General features: G+C 30.5%; 1 protein-coding gene across 1 annotated transcript in view; it reads right to left on the bottom strand.

Annotated features, from left to right (window-relative positions):
• Positions 1-17413, bottom strand: part of LOC132756922 (fibropellin-1-like) — a gene marked incomplete at its 3' end in the record, with an annotated part of 29926 nt that extends 12513 nt beyond the window's left edge. The window contains exons 1-29 of the mRNA XM_060748068.1: positions 17352-17413; positions 16974-17087; positions 16619-16732; positions 15279-15392; positions 14563-14676; positions 14181-14294; positions 13115-13228; positions 12738-12851; positions 11484-11597; positions 11251-11364; positions 10872-10985; positions 10026-10055; positions 9599-9712; positions 9046-9159; positions 8797-8910; positions 8308-8421; positions 7972-8085; positions 7193-7306; positions 5729-5842; positions 5103-5216; positions 3661-3774; positions 2933-3046; positions 2407-2520; positions 1910-2017; positions 1600-1713; positions 1121-1234; positions 811-924; positions 324-437; positions 14-127 (exon numbers count right to left, since the gene is read on the bottom strand). Of these exons, the coding sequence (XP_060604051.1) occupies positions 14-127; positions 324-437; positions 811-924; positions 1121-1234; positions 1600-1713; positions 1910-2017; positions 2407-2520; positions 2933-3046; positions 3661-3774; positions 5103-5216; positions 5729-5842; positions 7193-7306; positions 7972-8085; positions 8308-8421; positions 8797-8910; positions 9046-9159; positions 9599-9712; positions 10026-10055; positions 10872-10985; positions 11251-11364; positions 11484-11597; positions 12738-12851; positions 13115-13228; positions 14181-14294; positions 14563-14676; positions 15279-15392; positions 16619-16732; positions 16974-17087; positions 17352-17400 (3151 nt within the window). The remainder of the gene's footprint in view (positions 1-13; positions 128-323; positions 438-810; positions 925-1120; positions 1235-1599; positions 1714-1909; positions 2018-2406; positions 2521-2932; positions 3047-3660; positions 3775-5102; positions 5217-5728; positions 5843-7192; positions 7307-7971; positions 8086-8307; positions 8422-8796; positions 8911-9045; positions 9160-9598; positions 9713-10025; positions 10056-10871; positions 10986-11250; positions 11365-11483; positions 11598-12737; positions 12852-13114; positions 13229-14180; positions 14295-14562; positions 14677-15278; positions 15393-16618; positions 16733-16973; positions 17088-17351) is intronic.
• Positions 17414-18817: the final 1404 nt, after the last annotated feature.

Raw genomic sequence — 18817 nt, forward strand, 5'->3', positions numbered from 1 at the left:
AATTGATGGTTACCAGTTTCACAGATGGTTCCGGTGTAGCCATCTACACATTTACACTGGTACTCGTTCACAAGATCAACGCACGTGCCTCCATGACGACATGGATCTGGTAAACATTCATCAATGTCTGAAAATACATAAAAGTAGCATTGTAATATCTGATTTCAGAACAACACATGGTGAAAATATTTCATAATTCTTTGTAAACGGCTTCTGGGTTTGTTCAAAATATTTAGAACAAACAATAAAAAAATCAAACTGTTTCAGATTTCTATACGTACAATTAATGCGTTAACGTTACTGCATATTCAAAAGACATTTACCTATTTCACAATTAATGCCTTCGTATCCATCTGTACACGTACAAAGAAAGCTATCAACATTGTCGACGCATTCAGCTCCATTCTGACACGGACTAGATTCGCATTCATTTATTCCTGGGAAAATAAATAAGTAATGCATCAATAAATCAGTAGTTTCACAACAAATCATACAAATATATAAATCATATATATATAATTATATGTTATTTTAGGCACTTATCTAGCTTTGTGTATTGATAATCCCGCCTTAAAAAGATCGATTCATATGAAAAGAACTATTTTTCGTCAATGACGATATATCTGAATGGCGGATATGGTTCTTTAACTTATTATTTGCATATTTAAATAAATTCATTCCATATATACATATGTAAATGCTGCCGTTGTGAAACTGATCAATTTGTAATACCAGTATTTGACAAACACTTACAAGTAGATCTACATACTTTTTTATTGTGCTATATTGATCAGTAAAATTGATGGTTACCAGTTTCACAGTTGGTTCCGGTGTAGCCATCTACACATTTACACTGGTACTCGTTCACAAGATCAACGCACGTGCCTCCATGACGACATGGATCTGGTAAACATTCATCAATGTCTGAAAATACATAAAAGTAGCATTGTAATATCTGATTTCAGAACAACACATGGTGAAAATATTTCATAATTCTTTGTAAACGGCTTCTGGGTTTGTTCAAAATATTTAGAACAAACAATAAAAAATTCAAACTGTTTCAGATTTCTTTACGTACAATTAATGCGTTAACGTTACTGCATAATCAGAAGACATTTACCTATTTCACAATTAATGCCTTCGTATCCATCTTTACACGTACAAATATAGCTATCAACATTGTCGCCGCATTCAGCTCCATTCTGACACGGACTAGATTCACATTCATTTAATTCTGGGAAAATAAATAAGTAATGCGTCAATAAATCAGTAGTTTCACAAAACCATACAAATATATAAATTACATATATAATTATATGTTATTCTGCTCACTTATCTAGCTTTGTTAAATAATAATCCCCCCTTGAAAAGATCGATTAATATGAAAAGTACTATTTTTCCACAATGACGATATATTTGAATGGCGGATATGGTTCTTTAACTTACTATTTGCAAATTAAAATGAATTCGTTCCATATATACATACGTAAATGCTGCCGTTCTGAAACTTGTCAGTTTGAAATACTGGTATTTGACAAACACAACTAGATCTACATACATTTTTATTGTGCTATATTGATCAGTAAAATTGATGGTTACCAGTTTCACAGTTGGTTCCGGTGTAGCCATCTACACATTTACACTGGTACTCGTTCACAAGATCAACGCACGTGCCTCCATGACGACATGGATCTAGTAAACATTCATCAATGTCTGAAAATACATAAAAGTAGCATTGTAATATCTGATTTCAGAACAACACATGGTGAAAATATTTCATAGTTCTTTGTAAACGGCTTCTGGGTTTGTTCAAAATATTTAGAACAAACAATAAAAAATTCAAACTGTTTCAGATTTCTATACGTACAATTAATGCGTTAACGTTACTGCATAATCAAAAGACATTTACCTATTTCACAATTAATGCCTTCGTATCCATCTTTACACGTACAAATATAGCTATCAACATTGTCGGCCGCATTCAGCTCCATTCTGACACGGACTAGATTCGCATTCATTTATTTCTGGGAAAATAAATAAGTAATGCATCAATAAATCAGTAGTTTCACAAAAACATACAAATATATAAATTATATATATAATTATATGTTATTCTGCTCACTTATCTAGCTTTGTTAAATAATAATCCCCCCTTCAAAAGATCGATTCATATGAAAAGTACTATTTTTTCTTCAATGACGATATATTTGAATGGCGGATATGATTCCTTTATTTACTATTTGCATATTAAAATGAATTCGTTCTATATATACATAAATGCTGCCGTTGTGATTTGTGAAACAGATCAGTTTAAATTACCGGTATTTGACAAAAACTTACAAGTAGATCTACATACATTTTTATTGTGCTAAATTGATCAGTAAAAATAATTATTTTTATAGTTACCAGTTTCACAGTTGGTTCCGTTGTAGCCATCTACACATTTACACTGGTACTCGTTCATAAGATCAACGCACGTGCCTCCATGACGACATGGATCTGGTAAACATTCGTCAATATCTAAAATACACAACGTCAGCGTTGTTGTTATATCTAATTCAAGAGCCCCACCGGGTGAAAATATTTAATAATTCTTTATAAACGGCTTTTGGGTATTTTACTTTACAACAGCAAAAAGCAGAAGGTAAATACGACACTGATATTGACAACTGTATGATAGATCATTAAAATACAAAATGAATATAAAAAGTAAAAACAATGAAAGAAAGAACATATATTTTTACATATACTTGATACATCGATTCACTAGTAGAAATCAAACTGTTATGAAAAAAGAAAGAAAGAACATAGATTTTCTCATATACTTGATACATCTATTCACTAGTAGAAATACAATCAAACTATTGACAATAAGCAATTGTAAATTGAAAGTATCTGAAATTTTAATGAGTTACGTTTTTGTTAAACTTACCTATTTCACAAAAGCTGCCTTTGTATCCATCTTTACAAGTACAACTGTAGCTATTAATTTTATCGATACATTCAGCTCCATTTTGACACGGATTGGATTGACATTCATCTATTTCTGGGAATTAAATTGGTTATGCGAAATAAATCAGTAGTTGCACATAATATCATATAAATATATAAATTTAATAATTGTGTATTGATATATTTGAATGGTGGATATGGTACATTAATTTACTATTTGCAGATTAATATGACGTTATTTTGCTGTTTGTTCCTGAAATATGCTTCGATGTATGATATATGAGTCAAAAGATTTATCAATCCATAGAAGAAAAGAAATATGTATGGAATAATTACACCATCGTAAATTCTTAATTTTTACAAATTATTACGCTTCTTTATATTTTTTATGTTTTTTTACGGAATGAAAACCGTCTTCTTTTCATCACTGTCTCTCTAATGTCATTAAAACAAATTCTCTCTATCATGTTTTAGATTGTGATATATTCGAAAAATATAATAGCGGGAAATAGTACGTCCAAATCGACAAAAGGCTCCATTTAATTAAACTTGTTTAGGGACGTTACTGGAAATTGCAAATAAGTTACTTTTATCGCCCCTAGCCCCAGCTTAAACATATTTCAACTTTAATCATAGTAATGGTGAAATATTGGTAAAAGGCAAATATATTTAATATACTTTTTAAGTTCTTATTATTAACAAATCTACCTATTTTACAGTCAATTCCTTCATATCCATTACTGCACGTACAAGTGTATCCATTGACTTCATCAATACATTCAGCATCATTGTAGCACGGGTTGGATATACATTCGTCAATGTCTGACAAATAGAATAGTTAAGTGGTAAAACTTGTTATGGAGCAGATAGTCTTATCTATTTATATTTTTTGATGAAGGATAACTGCAGGCGAGGGGCTGGGTTGACAAATAGAATAAGAAACATAAAAACAGTTTTATGGAATGGACAATCTAATTTGTTTTGGCTTTTTTAATGATGAAAAGCTGCAGGCAAGGGGGACTCTTCTGTATCAAACTTCCCAGACGATATGCGGTTACCTAATAGGACTATGTTTGTAATGTTTTGAGCCAAGTATTTATTAGTATCATGTAATATGTGTCTCTACAGATGAGTTGTGAAGAGACAAAAGACTATATTTGATACTGTATAGCGCATTATAATATATCTGCGGTGTCAAATGTTGGCGTTTTTTAAAGTGTTTTGAATTGGCGGGGTCATAAATTGGCGCAAACGCTTTTAGACCACCAAATTAAAACACTTGTTGGCATAAATATGGGGTCATGAATTGGCGATTACAAATAAAGAATAAAAAATAAATAAAAATAACACCGGTCACGCAGTAGTTGACTGTCCTCGTTTATTTTATGGCATACGGTATACCTATGCTTGGTCACCTTTATCTTTACATCGTGCTAATTCTGAACGATTTTAATAAAAACATGAACTATTTTTGTTATTATTTGCATCGTGATTAGAGAGATGTTTCTCAAATGAATAGGAATAACATTAGCACGAGCAATTTGTTGAGCTGATATCACAAATATTTTGCTATTTATAGGTATATATAGGCGCCACTAAACCATGTATCATTGTCAAGGCTGTTTCTAAACTAGCCACAAAGCCCGACATCATTGCCGAGTCTTTCTCTAAGGCAGGACTATAAATTTCGTTAAGTAATTAGATGTACAAAGTGTTACATGATTCCATATCTGGTTTTTATATGACATTTAGATTTGTTTCTCGTCGTGTGATCATCTTCGTAATAAATACAGTATATAGATATATAATTAAATGAGTTTCGTACCAAGACTTAAAAATAAACAAATTCTTTTCAGCTTACTTGTAATGTTTATTTTTATTACAAATAATCAAGGGAGATTACTCGGACAAAACCAAAGCTATTTTACCATGAGTTGTCTACCTTTCAAAGAATAATGGCGATGATCTAAAATGGCGGTGTTTTGAATTGGCGCTACTGACCCTGACCGCCAATATAGCCAAATATAAACCCCCGCCAAAATAAGTACTTATACAGTACGTAATTTCATTTGTTAATCAAACTTGATGTGAAAATGTTGCTATAAGACTATAAAAGCAAGCATTTATACTTGTACATGTATTATAATTACCTGTTTCACAATGAATGCCTGTGAAGCCATCTTTACAAGTACATTGATAAAGATTGACTTCGTCGATGCACTTTACCTCGTTCTTACACGGATTGGACAGACACTCATTTATATCTGACAATTGAACATAAAAAATATGATAAATGAATACAGGAATTCATATATCTATAACTAAGGGGATCTACTTGATGGAATGATATATATTAAACATTAAAATCGTACAATCAAAATGACATTATGTCATATTATTATTGTTACATGTATTTTTTTAAGTAAACACATACAAAAAGATTATGAATTCAAACAATTTCTTTCATTGGTAGATTTCTAACTGATGCTATAGCCAACAATAACCGCAATCACTCTGCGTATTCATCCTGGTAATATATATATAGAGCAAGTTAAATAATAAACAGTTCAGTTCAATATTGTCATTTTAAATTTCAGGTGAATAGGTTTTTCATATTCTAAAATAGTGTTCAGTTATCTACGCATTTATATTCATATTTTTATTGCACATATATGATTGATCTTTATTTAAGGCTACAAAATTTTAACTGAAAATGTTATTGCACAAGCAAGCCTGCGTTCATCAATCCATTTCAAAGATCAATTTCAATTGATACCTGTTTCACAATGGACGCCCGTGTAGCCATCTGGACAACCGCATGAATATTTATTGACATCATCAATGCATTTGCCTCCGTTACGACACGGATTGGAGTGACAATCATTAATATCTGTAGACGTAAAATATAACATCCGTTAATTAAGCCAAACAATAGCTAAGATGACATTAAAGTTTATTTGCGTAAAACATATTTGTTTCTCATATCAGAACTGTAAAAGGAACTTATGCAATTTTAAAGCATAAGTCAATACATCATTTAAGCTGTAGATCTTAAATAAACATAAAGTTGATGCAGAAATGAAACTGGAGACAAATTAAGCACAACGCATATGTATCAGTTGAAATAAATATATAAAGTATTTACAATCCATATGTTTATGTTCATAAAATGCCTCTATATTTATTTTTATTAACTTCCATCATTATCCGTTATTTACGTAGTATATGCCTATTTTCTGACAAATGGGCAAAAGTATTGTTTGTATACCATATATCATTTAGCCACACGTCTGTTTTATTAAGACAATCTAGAGTTTGGTTACTTGCTGCTTAAATGTTACCTACAGAATTTAACCTAAGAGCAAGGAAAGTCAAGATAAATAACCCAAAAAATTGAAAGTTTTAGACTCACTAAAATGAAATTTAGTTGTAGTATTGTTACAAACTTATGACGTTGTAATGTTGTACATGTACATAACAAATTTACTTTTCCGTTTTTGGTTTGTCAAATGAAATGAATTAATCGCATTAAATTATTCAAAACAAATAATTTGTTCTGCATTGTCTCCCGTAATTCACATATAGGTATCGTTTACATTTTAAACGATGAATGTCACTAGTATTTGATGGACTGAATTGTGCTAATGGATTTTCATCATTGTAAAATGAATTAATTTGTTCAAAGGTCAACAAAACTAAAATGAACTATTTAGTAAACTGTTATACGAGTCCTTAATGGGGAATATTTTCTTTAAAAAACATTTTTAAGTATAGTTTGTTTATAATTTGTCTTTACAGTGGGTAATTCTTAAAGCAGTTTGCCTCCAGATTCATTCTAATTTTCATGAAAATTTTGAAAATGTATTTAAAAGTAAAATATTGTGAATTGAACAAAGAAAGTAATTTACACATTGCAAACGGCACTTACAATCCACGTAAATTACCAAAAAGAGATGTCAAAATATACATAAAAACCTCTTACAGCGTTAGTAACGCAGTAGAATTATAGTGATTGATACTGCACAATCAGTCATAAATCGCACATAATATGTAAATAATTCATTAAATGTTGAATCTTTTTTCTTTTCTGAAGATCTTAATACATTTTTCTTAAGATTGAATTTCTTGAAATATTTTTTTTTGCTCATCATGAGGCGTTCAGATTTAATTCCGGGGTGGTCGTTTGTATGTTTTTTTTTACTGTATTACAATTAAGCCTAATAATGACTTGAACACATACCTGTTTCACAATGGTCACCCATATAGCCATATTTACACGAGCATGAATATTGGTTGACTTGATCTACACATTCGGCGTCATTTTGACACGGGTTAGATTCGCACTCATCTATATCTTAAATAAACATATATAAAATACGTTTTCTTTTTTCATTAAATCTTAACAAATTTGCGTATCAACGATTGCGTATTAACGTTGCAAAATCGAACAGATTCGTTAAGTCTATTTGATTTTGTAAATGTTTCTAAATTCTAAATGTTCATGTCCACGTCCAAATATCGGACTTTGTTGAAGCCAGAGATTGGGCGGCGCAGGTGGTAGTTCGGTCGGTTCATTCTGACTTTATTATATTAATGTATTAAATGAAAGACAAGTTCCTTAAGATAAAAGGAATCAAATTGGGGGAAGGGGCATGTTGTTCCAGCAGGTAATTGCTTATTTTGAGATAAACAAAAGAGATTTCTTTTTTCAGTTTCTGGCAAAGTTGATAAGGAATAAGGAATATCTTTTAAACTTTATTATAGCAATATCAATGAATTCAATGAATGACAAATTCTTTAAAGATAACTTTAAGATAACGGGAATCAAGCGAGGGATGGGAGGCTTATTCGTATGTTTTCTCAGAAGGGCACTTCTTCATTTGAATGATATAGAATTTTCATTTTGTCTTTTGCAATTTTAGGAGGCATAGGATTACACTTATAGCATATGACAAAGTTAATTATTTACATATCATGCTATTAAATAGGGATGGTAAATCGGTGCTTTATAATGCTTACTTGTCTCGCAATGGATGCCAGAAAAGCCATCTTGACACGTACATGAATATTGATTGACACCATCTATGCAAAGTGCATCATTTTGGCATGGGCTGGATTTACACTCATCTATGTCTGTAAATGTAACAAACAGTTATCTAGATATGCAAATAATAGAGCAGAGAAAATTATGCATTTAGTTCAGACATGTTACTAAATGGTGACAAAGAGGCAATATCAAGAACATGTTGCTCTATGCTGTATGACATGTTTCAATATGCTCAAAACCATCACCCTATTATAAGAGATGAAAATGAATTAAATATATATAGTGTAAAAAGTAATTGTGATGCATACCTATTTCACAATGTGTGCCCGTGTAGCCTTCTTTACAAGTACACGAATATTGATTCACGTCATCTTTACATTCGGCTTCATTCTGGCAGGGATTTGATTGGCACTCGTTTATATCTAATAATATTTCATAAAAAAACTGGTGAGAAGACAATTTTTGCATTCACCAATGTTGTCTTTGTCGGAATATATCTGCGTTGATCTTTAGAGAAGAAATTTGTTAAAATATTAACATCAAATCAATCCGTCAATTTTCTTTAAATTGTAGGACTATTGTGACATTAACCACTGAAATTGTGTAACATTCTGCTGTGTTTGTCGCCTAATGTTACGTATACTTGTTAAGCAATGTTTTACATATAAAATAATAATTATTGCCATTATCGATGCTTCTTAATCATTTTATCATCTTGTAAGCTTGACTTTTAATTCATACACACTTATACACATCTGACAATGTGAAAACAGAATTTTGATTACAATTATTCATACCTGTTTCACAATGATATCCCTCGTAACCATCTTTACACGTGCATGAATATTGATTGATACCATCTATACACTTGGCTTCGTTCAAACAAGGGTTCGATTCACACTCATTTATATCTTATGAAGGTAAAACATACATAGATTTTTTAAAAATATATATATTTTTTATGTCGATCTGGATTTCAAAAAATTTCAAAAACAATACAAATTTAACGGACCTATAAATTAATGAATTATAATCCGGTGCTATACCTGTTTCACAATGGGAACCTGTGTAGCCGTCTTTACAAATACATGTATACTGATTGACTTCGTCAACACACTCGGCGTCGTTCTTACACGGGTCGGATTGGCACTCATTCATTTCTAAAAATGAGTGACAGACATACAGTCATTAAAAATTATGAATCAAACTATTTTAGCCCTAAATAATAATCTCAGGGTACTTTGGTATAATTTAGTGTTAAGTGATTTAAATTAATTGCACACACGATGTTAATACAAATATGTGCATCTCGAAATAATGTTCAAATGTATTGAAACGTATGGTCGGGTTTTTAACATGAACGGAGCATTTAAGAATAATTTGTTTTACTTATAAGTTCATAAAACCGTATATATTACTGATAATAGTAAGTAAAATATTTGTATTTTTTAAATAAATTGTACATGTCAGTTTTGTGTTCTAATCTTCTGGACACCAGATCCTCTAAGTCAATCTGACCTCGTAGATATTTTAGTTACATACCGTTATTTTTTACTAAAGTTAATGAAAAAATATATATAATTCGGTTGCGATGCATACCTGTTTCACAACGGACGCCTGTGTATCCATCTTTACACGTACATGAATATTGGTTAACTTCATCGATGCATTCGGCTTCGTTCTGACATGGGTTGGATTGACATTCATTTATATCTGACAATGTCAATTAAAATAAGTATAAAATAACTGTCTTAAAAATTATCAGTTTAACACCCTATATTGCATTTTTATGAGATAATGTGAGGTATATCTAAAACTTGTATTATACAAGAGTCTTTAAGAAAAAAAATCACAATTAGAAGTTATTTAAGCTGTGTGGATCTATAAATAAACAGTTAACAAATGAAACAAAATAACATGTTTGTATTCGTTTTAAATTTATTAACGGACAACAATATTAATTAGTTTAGTAGTGCAATAAAAAGTTTTTGCATTTTTATATATTATAATATATTACGATACATACCTGTTTCACAATGGGTACTCGTGAAAGCAGCTTTATTTTTATAAAAGAATATTGTTTGGACATTAAATTTGCATTCGGTTTCATTTGACATGGACTCGATGACACCTTTTTATGTCTTTTGGGAAAAAAAACCCAAAAACATCAAAAAAAATTTGAAAAAAATTTTCAACAAAAACAATAAAACCGTTCGACAGCTTTTTTCAAAGTTTTTTATAGAAAAATCCTTAAATGATAAAATAAACAAATGGCGTTATTTTTCTTTAATATTTCACAATGTGTCCCAAAGTGAAAACCAGCTGTCACGTACATAATTTTTTGAAATTCAGCGTCTTCCCTGAAAAGGGATTTGACTGACATTTATTTAATCTGGTTTTTGAAAAACAGAAATAATTTTTTTGGAATCTTCTCCCCCAGGATGGGAATTGCAACATTCTGACATGTGTTCTATTGATTGTATGTGATAATTTATAAAATAAAATATAAAGAAACTAGCCCAAACCAAATTTACAGAACTCAAAAAAAATACACGATGTTTTCAAAATTTTAAAAAAATTTTTACGGGCCCGTCACAAATTTTTTTAAAAAAATTTTAAAAACCAAATCGCGTTTCATTTGTGAAAAAAATGGGAAAATAAAAAAGTACTAAAAACCATTTTTTATTGACGGATTGTGTTTCTAATTTATTTTGTAGATTCTCGGACTTATCTTACAAGAGTAATAATATTACAAGGCCGTGATTGATACATTTTGTTGTAAATGTGCTGTATTTTATTTAAGAAATTTAACCAATTCATTATGATTGAATAAATAATTAAATTGATAAGTATGACAACAAGTGATGCTTACTTGTTTCACAATGGATGCCCGTGTATCCATCTTTGCACGAACATGAATATTGATTGACGTCATCAATGCATTGTGCTTCATTTTGACACGGGTTTGATTGACATTCATCTATGTCTATTTATGTATACGATTTATAATTGTGAAATTAACTGTATTGAGGAAAATACTGGGTACTTGTAAAACATATTTGAATTCCTTTAAATAAAGCACACATCAAAAGCAATTACAATTATTTTGATAAAGGAACATACACTTTACAAAAAATAATGGAATAAACTCTTGTTAGATTTTATGTTAAATTATCCATCAAATTTGACAAAGCCTCTACATAAATGGTATTCAAGTCAAATTAGATATTAATTGATATTACGATACCTACTTGTTTCACAGTTGGTTCCGGTGTAGCCATCTTTACACGAACATGAATATTGATTGACCTCGTTTCTACATTCGGCTTCATTCTGACATGGATTCGATTGACACTCGTCTATATCTAATGAAAAAAGAGTAATGAAATTAGAATTTAATGCCTCCATCCTATGTTTTGTTTTACGGATACGTTTTTACTCCTACAGTATTATATTAATAGGTTATAAGGAAATGTGGATCTACCTGTTTCACAATGTGTTCCAGTGTAGCCTGCGTTACACGTACATGAATATTGGTTTACTTCATCCACGCACTGAGCATTATTCTGACAAGGACTCGATTGACACTCATTAACATCTGATAAAGTTAAACAAAAATACTGTTAAAAACCTCCTTTACGAAAAAATGTACAAAAGTAGTGCTTTTGAGCAACAAAACATACAAAACATTAAAGCATATTTACGTATTCAATCAAAATAGGAGGCACATTTTTCGAGATACAATCCGAAATGAAACAAAAAGTTATTTTAATTTAAAAAAAATATGTTGTATTGTTTATTTACTAGTTTCAGGATAACCTTTTAACGTATTTAGTTAAGCTCAACTAAAAATATGTACGTGGTCATATATTCATTATTTTCAAGTCCGATTCTTAGTTAGAACCATAACATGTGTCACATGACAAAATTATGCCGTGACCCGACTTAACAACTATGTTGAGCAATAGAAACGTTAAACATTACTTCTACCGCCTCCCTTTACATATGTCCATAATCTGGTACAAATTTCGCATGTACAATATGTTGTGCTTTATAGCGTATTGTATTCATTAGATTCCAAGTACATGTATATATGAATAAACCTAGTGCTATACCTTTTGATGATAGGAAATGTAAAAATTGTTTTATTTTGGAAGATGAATTTCACTTTATTTTAGAATGTTCTCTATATAATGAATTACGAAAAAAATATATAAAAAAACACTTTTGGAAAAGACCAAATATACCTAAATTTGTTACATTGATGAATTCAGACAATGAAATAGAAATTAGAAACTTATCAATGTATATATTTAAAGCTTTCGATGTTCGAAACACTATTCTTTATAGTTAATCAAAAGTTTGTCCCAAACGCTGTATAACTGTATCTTACATACACTTATTTTCGTTTTGTTTTGTGATTTACTTCCTTATTAATAGGATGGTATCTTTCCTTAGTATTTATTTACAAGTATATGAATTGAGACATGTTGATAGTATATTCTATTTATAGTTAACGTTTTCTGATTGCTAAAATACTGTGTAACTTAATGATATATGTTTTATAAAGTGTGACATTGACCATTTGATTGTATTGTATGCTTTGTTATATGTACTGTGTATGCATGGACATATTGTACAAATGTACTTTGAAATAAACTTGAAACTTGAAACTATATGAATTCAGTTCTAAGTCTAACTGAATTTATGAATATAAAAGATATGTAAATATTCCTACTTGTTTCACAATGAATGCCTGTGTAGCCAGCTTTACATGTGCATGAATACTGATTGACCTCGTCCACGCATTCGGCTTCATTCTGACACGGGTTCGATAGACATTCGTTTATATCTGATGATGTAAATTAATTTGTACATAATGTAATTGAAAGAAAAGCATCATGTTCCACACGTTTCGCCCTTGCGAAGGTGTGAAAGAAATAAAATCAGGTATGAAGTCTACAACAATGAAATAACCAGTTACTATGCTGTCCGGATATGTAGACAATAAATGAATACAATGAAATGAAATGGTCCTATATAAATAGTCTACAATATGTACTATAATGTTTTTTCTATTTAGATTCATTCAAGTACCTGTGTTACGATACCTACTTGTTTCACAATGGGTCCCGGTGTAGCCATCTTTACACGTACATGAATATTCATTCACTTTGTCAGTACAATCAGCTCCGTTCTGACATGGACTCGATTGACATTCGTCTATTTCTGATCACAATAGATAAGCACTCATACTGAACATTTTACCAACAAATAACGTGTCCTTCATAAGGTATATCCATATGTTTAATGTAATATATAGTAAAATATGAAGTCACGAATGTTAAAAATATACACAATACACAAGGATTGTGTTAGTTCATGTTTCACCATGTTTGCTAGTATAGCCAGCTTTACACGTACATGAATATTTATCACTTTGTAAGTACATTGGACTTTGGTCTGACAATTGATTCGACTGAACCCCATTCGCAATTTAAAAAGTATAGTCACCACAACTTGTTTAAAGAGTATTAAAACTTTAATAGTGTTCCCGTTCATGAGGTACTTTAAAAACTTGCAAATTTTAATAATCCCTGCAACGTATTATTGAAGAAACTTATTGGGGTAAAATTTATCTAACCCGTATAATCCCTGTTTCACCCTGTTCTTTCCCGCCAAATTGTGCTGCCCATTACACGTAACAGGAATCCAATTGGGAATTGACTTGGCATCGCATGCATTCAGCTTCTTCTGACCGGACTTGGACGGGACACTACAATCTATTATCTGATAATGCAAAAACAGATGAAATTACTAATTGGAAGACCTTACATAGGAATATTAACAGATAAAGCATCATAACATCAAATATATAAGATTCTTTTTAGAATAGAAAACATGCAAATACAAAGTAATGTATCTCTTTTTATTTTATTCCTGCTTCCAATAAAGACGAAATTCATAGAAATAGCAATTTCTGTAAAAAGAGAAATGTTCTTTTTTCTTCTTATTGAAGAAAATGTAGTTCTTTGCAGATTCTGGATTTTTCAAAAAAAGATAAAAATACATATATTAGAAATAAACATTGTAGATTCTGGATATTTTAAAACAGATCAGAAAACATAAATAGAAAATTAACAAAAATGATAGATGTAACAAACACTAATAAGATACATACTTGTTTCACAATGGCTACCCGTGTATCCATCTTTGCACGAACATGAATATTGATTGACTTCATCGATGCATTTGGCTTCATTCTGACACGGATTGGATTGACATTCATCTATGTCTAATAATGTTAATAAAAATGTCTGCATTAAGAAGAATTAAACTTTCTGTCCATTTAAATCGCCCTATATATAAATTTTCAAATAAGTTAAAACTTTGATTTTTATTCTAAAGATTGTATTTAACCTAAATATTAAAGATTAATATCACATTCACACACATCTTTGTTGGACAATTATACTAACAATAAATAATGAAATTGTGTTCCGATTTGCTCAAATAAGGGAATCAATACAAATTAAATTTAATTATTGAATCACGACACCTACTTGTTTCACAGTGGGTCCCGATGTACCCAGGTTTACACGTGCATGAATATTGATTGACATCATCTTTACATTCGGCTTCATTCTGACAGGGACTGGATTCACACTCATTTATATCTGAAAATATTATTAATTAATACTGACAAAACAGTCCTGATATTAAAACATATGTTCAAATTTTTTTACAACCAATAAACATCATTTATATCAACAAGAGCTGTCACCCAAGTCACGAATGCCCCCGAAAGGTTTCTTAAAAATGCAGGTATTATGAAAAGAAAAGAGAATGAAAGTAACTGATTGCTTAATATTGTTCTTTGTATTATTGAACATTCTGACAGGGACTGGATTCACATTCATTTATATCTGAAAATATCATCCATTTCTTATTCAGATTGTTTTTCAATAAATCACCATAATCAGCATCATCATTATCATTTTATCATTATAATTATCATTATTACTCTAGAAATTATAATTATCGTTATTATACAGCATTCTTTGCAAAGTGTTTTAAAACCAATATACATTGTACTTATGTATATCATCATATCGAAATCGAAGATAACATAATTAAAATACACATGACAATCATTCAATTATTATTGCAATGAATTTTATACATGTTTGATTTTCTTTTATGATATAGATACAACATCACTTTACACCTTTGAATTGCATTTTGGCACTTAGATTGATAAAACACAAACATTTAATACCTATTTCACAATGACTTCCATTATAGCCATCTGCGCATGTACATGTATAGAAATTGACAAAGTCTACACAAGTACCATTATGTTGACACGGGTATGGTACACAATCATTGATATCTAAGAAAAATCAAACAAAGACACTTAGTACCTCAGTACCATACAGGAATTGTATTATTGAATGTAAACGCATGTATGTGCCAACAATAATCTATACAAATGTAAATAACAAGCAGCATATATTTACAACATTATTGAAAGTAATTCTGTTGTTTTTTTTTAATTTTTAAAAAGATATTTGTTGGTATCATTTGTAAAATACCTTTTTTTTATACAATTTTTTGGGGTTTTGGGGGTTTGTCCAACAAACATTTGCGAATCGAAGCCAGGGGGTTCCCCCATCGAAACCTTAAAAATTGAATGTAAAAATTGGAAATTTTTTTTTTGATTAATTTTTTATTAGGTTTTTTTGCAGCAGTAAATTTGGGATAAATAAAATCCATAATTTTTTTATATTTCACAAATTTTGCCTTTTATCCCTTTCCTAAAGGGAACCCCATAGCCCGAAAAATTAGTACAGTTCCCCTTGAAAAGGGACAAACATTTTGTCAACCCCTTTTTAAAAGAAAAGGGTATATTGCTTTTTTCATTAATTAAATGTTTATCAAATTTGATGAAAAACTTTGTTAGATTAAAAAAAAGATAAAGAAAAAAGTCCTTTTTCACACTTAGTATAAGCAGATCAATCAAACATTTTTTTAAACTTCAAATTATTATTTTTTAAGTTTACCAGTATTGCACGTGGCGCCCCCATAGCCCATCCACACTGTGCAATTGTACCCATCGACCTGATTTACGCACGAACCCCCATTCGTACATGGCTGAGATAACACTTCGTCTATAATCTGAAAGAAAGCGGTAAATGTTTATTTTGTCAAATGTCGTACTGCAAAAGAAGTGATGATTGCTCTAATTAAATAACATAAAAGGTGTTGTGAACGTTATTACTCTAGGTTTGGGGTTGAACAATTTGAGTTGTCAAGAAAATGTTCCCGCTTTCTCTGACGTTTTGATCGTCTTTTACTTCCCGATATCTAGAATTTAACAGTGGGGACGCCGAGTGGTGTTTACAATATTATATTATGTACCTCTGCACGAGATACTACTACTTGTTGAGTACCCTTCCATCAGAAATACTTCAATAAGATAAATTACCGTTTATGACATCGGTTGACAGTTATTCCCTTTATTAAATCAAACCGATTATCCCTTTCAAACTGTCTTTTTGATATAAATTTTATATAAAACATACAGGTTTTTAAGAACAAAATTTAAAAGTATATAACCTGTTTCACAAACATCACCAGTGTAACCTTGTCTACAGTTGCAACTGAATCCATTCACTTTATCCACACACTCACCTCTAGTCCCGCATGGGTCTTCTGCACAATCGTCTATATCTGAAAACAATTTTCAACATACCTAACAAATCATCATCGTACCATGGTCCAATGTTGGAAAAGAAAATATTTCCAGCACTGCTCTAATCACGCATTTACCATGTGTTCACGTTGCAAATATTTGCTTTGTGTGTGTTTTAGTAAGTGAAAGGAAACTTAACTTAATGGTTAATATGGCAGGTCAGACCTCTATGAAATGTCAAATAACTGTGATCCTTTAGATATGTTTAATTAATGTTACCAGTTTCGCAGCTTTGGCCTTCATATCCAGCAGAGCAATTGCAAATATATCCGTTGACAACATCAACACACGTGCCATTATTCTTACAAGGAAGCGACAAACATTCATCTATATCTGAAAGTTTAAAAATAATCAAAGTTTACATGTCATACAGTATATCATACTCATTTATGACACATTGCAAATGTCACATTTAGAATAATGCGTTCTATCAAGACAGAAAATATTATACATTATTTAAAAGAAAATCAAGACCGTGAATTTACTGTGTAAAAACGACTGTATAAGGGCTTGCCGGCATATTTTCTTTTACCTAATTTCGTGGCATTTCGATTGTTAATACTATTACGATGAAAATCATAAAAATTAAGGGGCTACCTGTTTCGCAAGTACTTCCTGTATATTCCTGCAGTACAATCACATGCATGTTGGTTGTCACGATAGGCCACAAGTTCCTCCATTCAAACACTGGTTGTACCTCTGAAATACAGTGAAGCTAGTTATGTCAATGGCTAAATGATTGTTACAAATGAAAGCATAAGCTTTTATTGCATACAGATCAAGCCGGTGCAAGGGAGCGTGAGGGATGTTGCAAATTTTTCATTATCCCTCATGAACAGACTGAAACAAACCAGGTCCGCAATGTAATGTAATATATGAGCATGTATTTGAGACGCATTCTTCACAATATCTTAAATAATGACGTGGACACAAATTAACTAAATATATATTTTCCGAAAGTTGCTGAAAAAAAAAGCAAAAGCGGCTTCGGGTTTATTCGACATTATCCGGCATTAGTCGACATTTTTCGACTGATAAGGTTTTGTTATCCCTCAAGCAATTTTGTCAAAAGTGAAAAACATAATATATAAACATTTTGATTAAATTCCGAGCATTTATAACGCCCACCGCATGTTTATACGTCTATGAAAATATGTCAGTTTGATGCTGCCACTCAACTCAAAGAATAAGATGTTATTTCATTTCAACTGACTCGATAAATAAGAAACGGGTTTAAAATTGGTTTTAACAAATCTTTCTTTTTAAATATGTTTTAAAAAAATAAAAAAATTTATGTAACGGGGTTGCTATTAAGTAATGCAAAATTTCTTTGTAACCATAATTAAAGACCCATAAAAATTTATTTAAAGAATAGTTAATAAATGAAATAAAGAAGTACCTTTTCCATTTTTCGAGCTTTTTAAATTTTGAGTTACAAAAACATGACTTGTCATTGACATTTCCCCCTTCTAGAAACATGCCCCTTCGATAAAAAACAAAAGTTGCCCTTTTTAAAAATAAAAATTTAGATGTATTTTGTGAGAAAGGTTTAAAATTGTTTTTAGCATGCGAAAAGTAAAAAATTTTTGTGGATATTTAAAAATTGGGGACTGTACGGGATTGTTAACCCAGGAATAATTTGAAATCTACTAAAACACGTTAAATAAAAACCCTTGTTTTTTTAAAAACGCATTAAAGTGAATTTTACTATTGTTTCATTGTAAAGGGTTGGGAACCTTTAAAGGGATTTATTTTTTTCACCCTAAAACTTTGGGAAATGTTCATGAGGGAAAAAAAAATTCGTTTCCCAATTACTATTTCCCCCGGGGGGTTTTAAATCCCAAAGGAAAATCAACATGATTTAAATTTAAATTGTTTTTTTCTAATTTTGGTTTCAATAAATTTTTAAAAAATCCCAATTTAAAAAAAGGGGAGACTCATTTTAAGATTTTTCTTCAAAAAATTTATTATTTTTATGAAAAAAAAAACACCCAAATTGTTAAAAGGGAAAATTTAAAAAATCCCATTTTTTAAAACACGTATGTTTTCATCAATTTACCTTA

Source organism: Ruditapes philippinarum, unplaced genomic scaffold (assembly GCF_026571515.1).
Source record: "Ruditapes philippinarum isolate M1 unplaced genomic scaffold, ASM2657151v2 ctg1299_1_1_1_1, whole genome shotgun sequence".
NCBI lineage: Eukaryota > Metazoa > Mollusca > Bivalvia > Venerida > Veneridae > Ruditapes > Ruditapes philippinarum.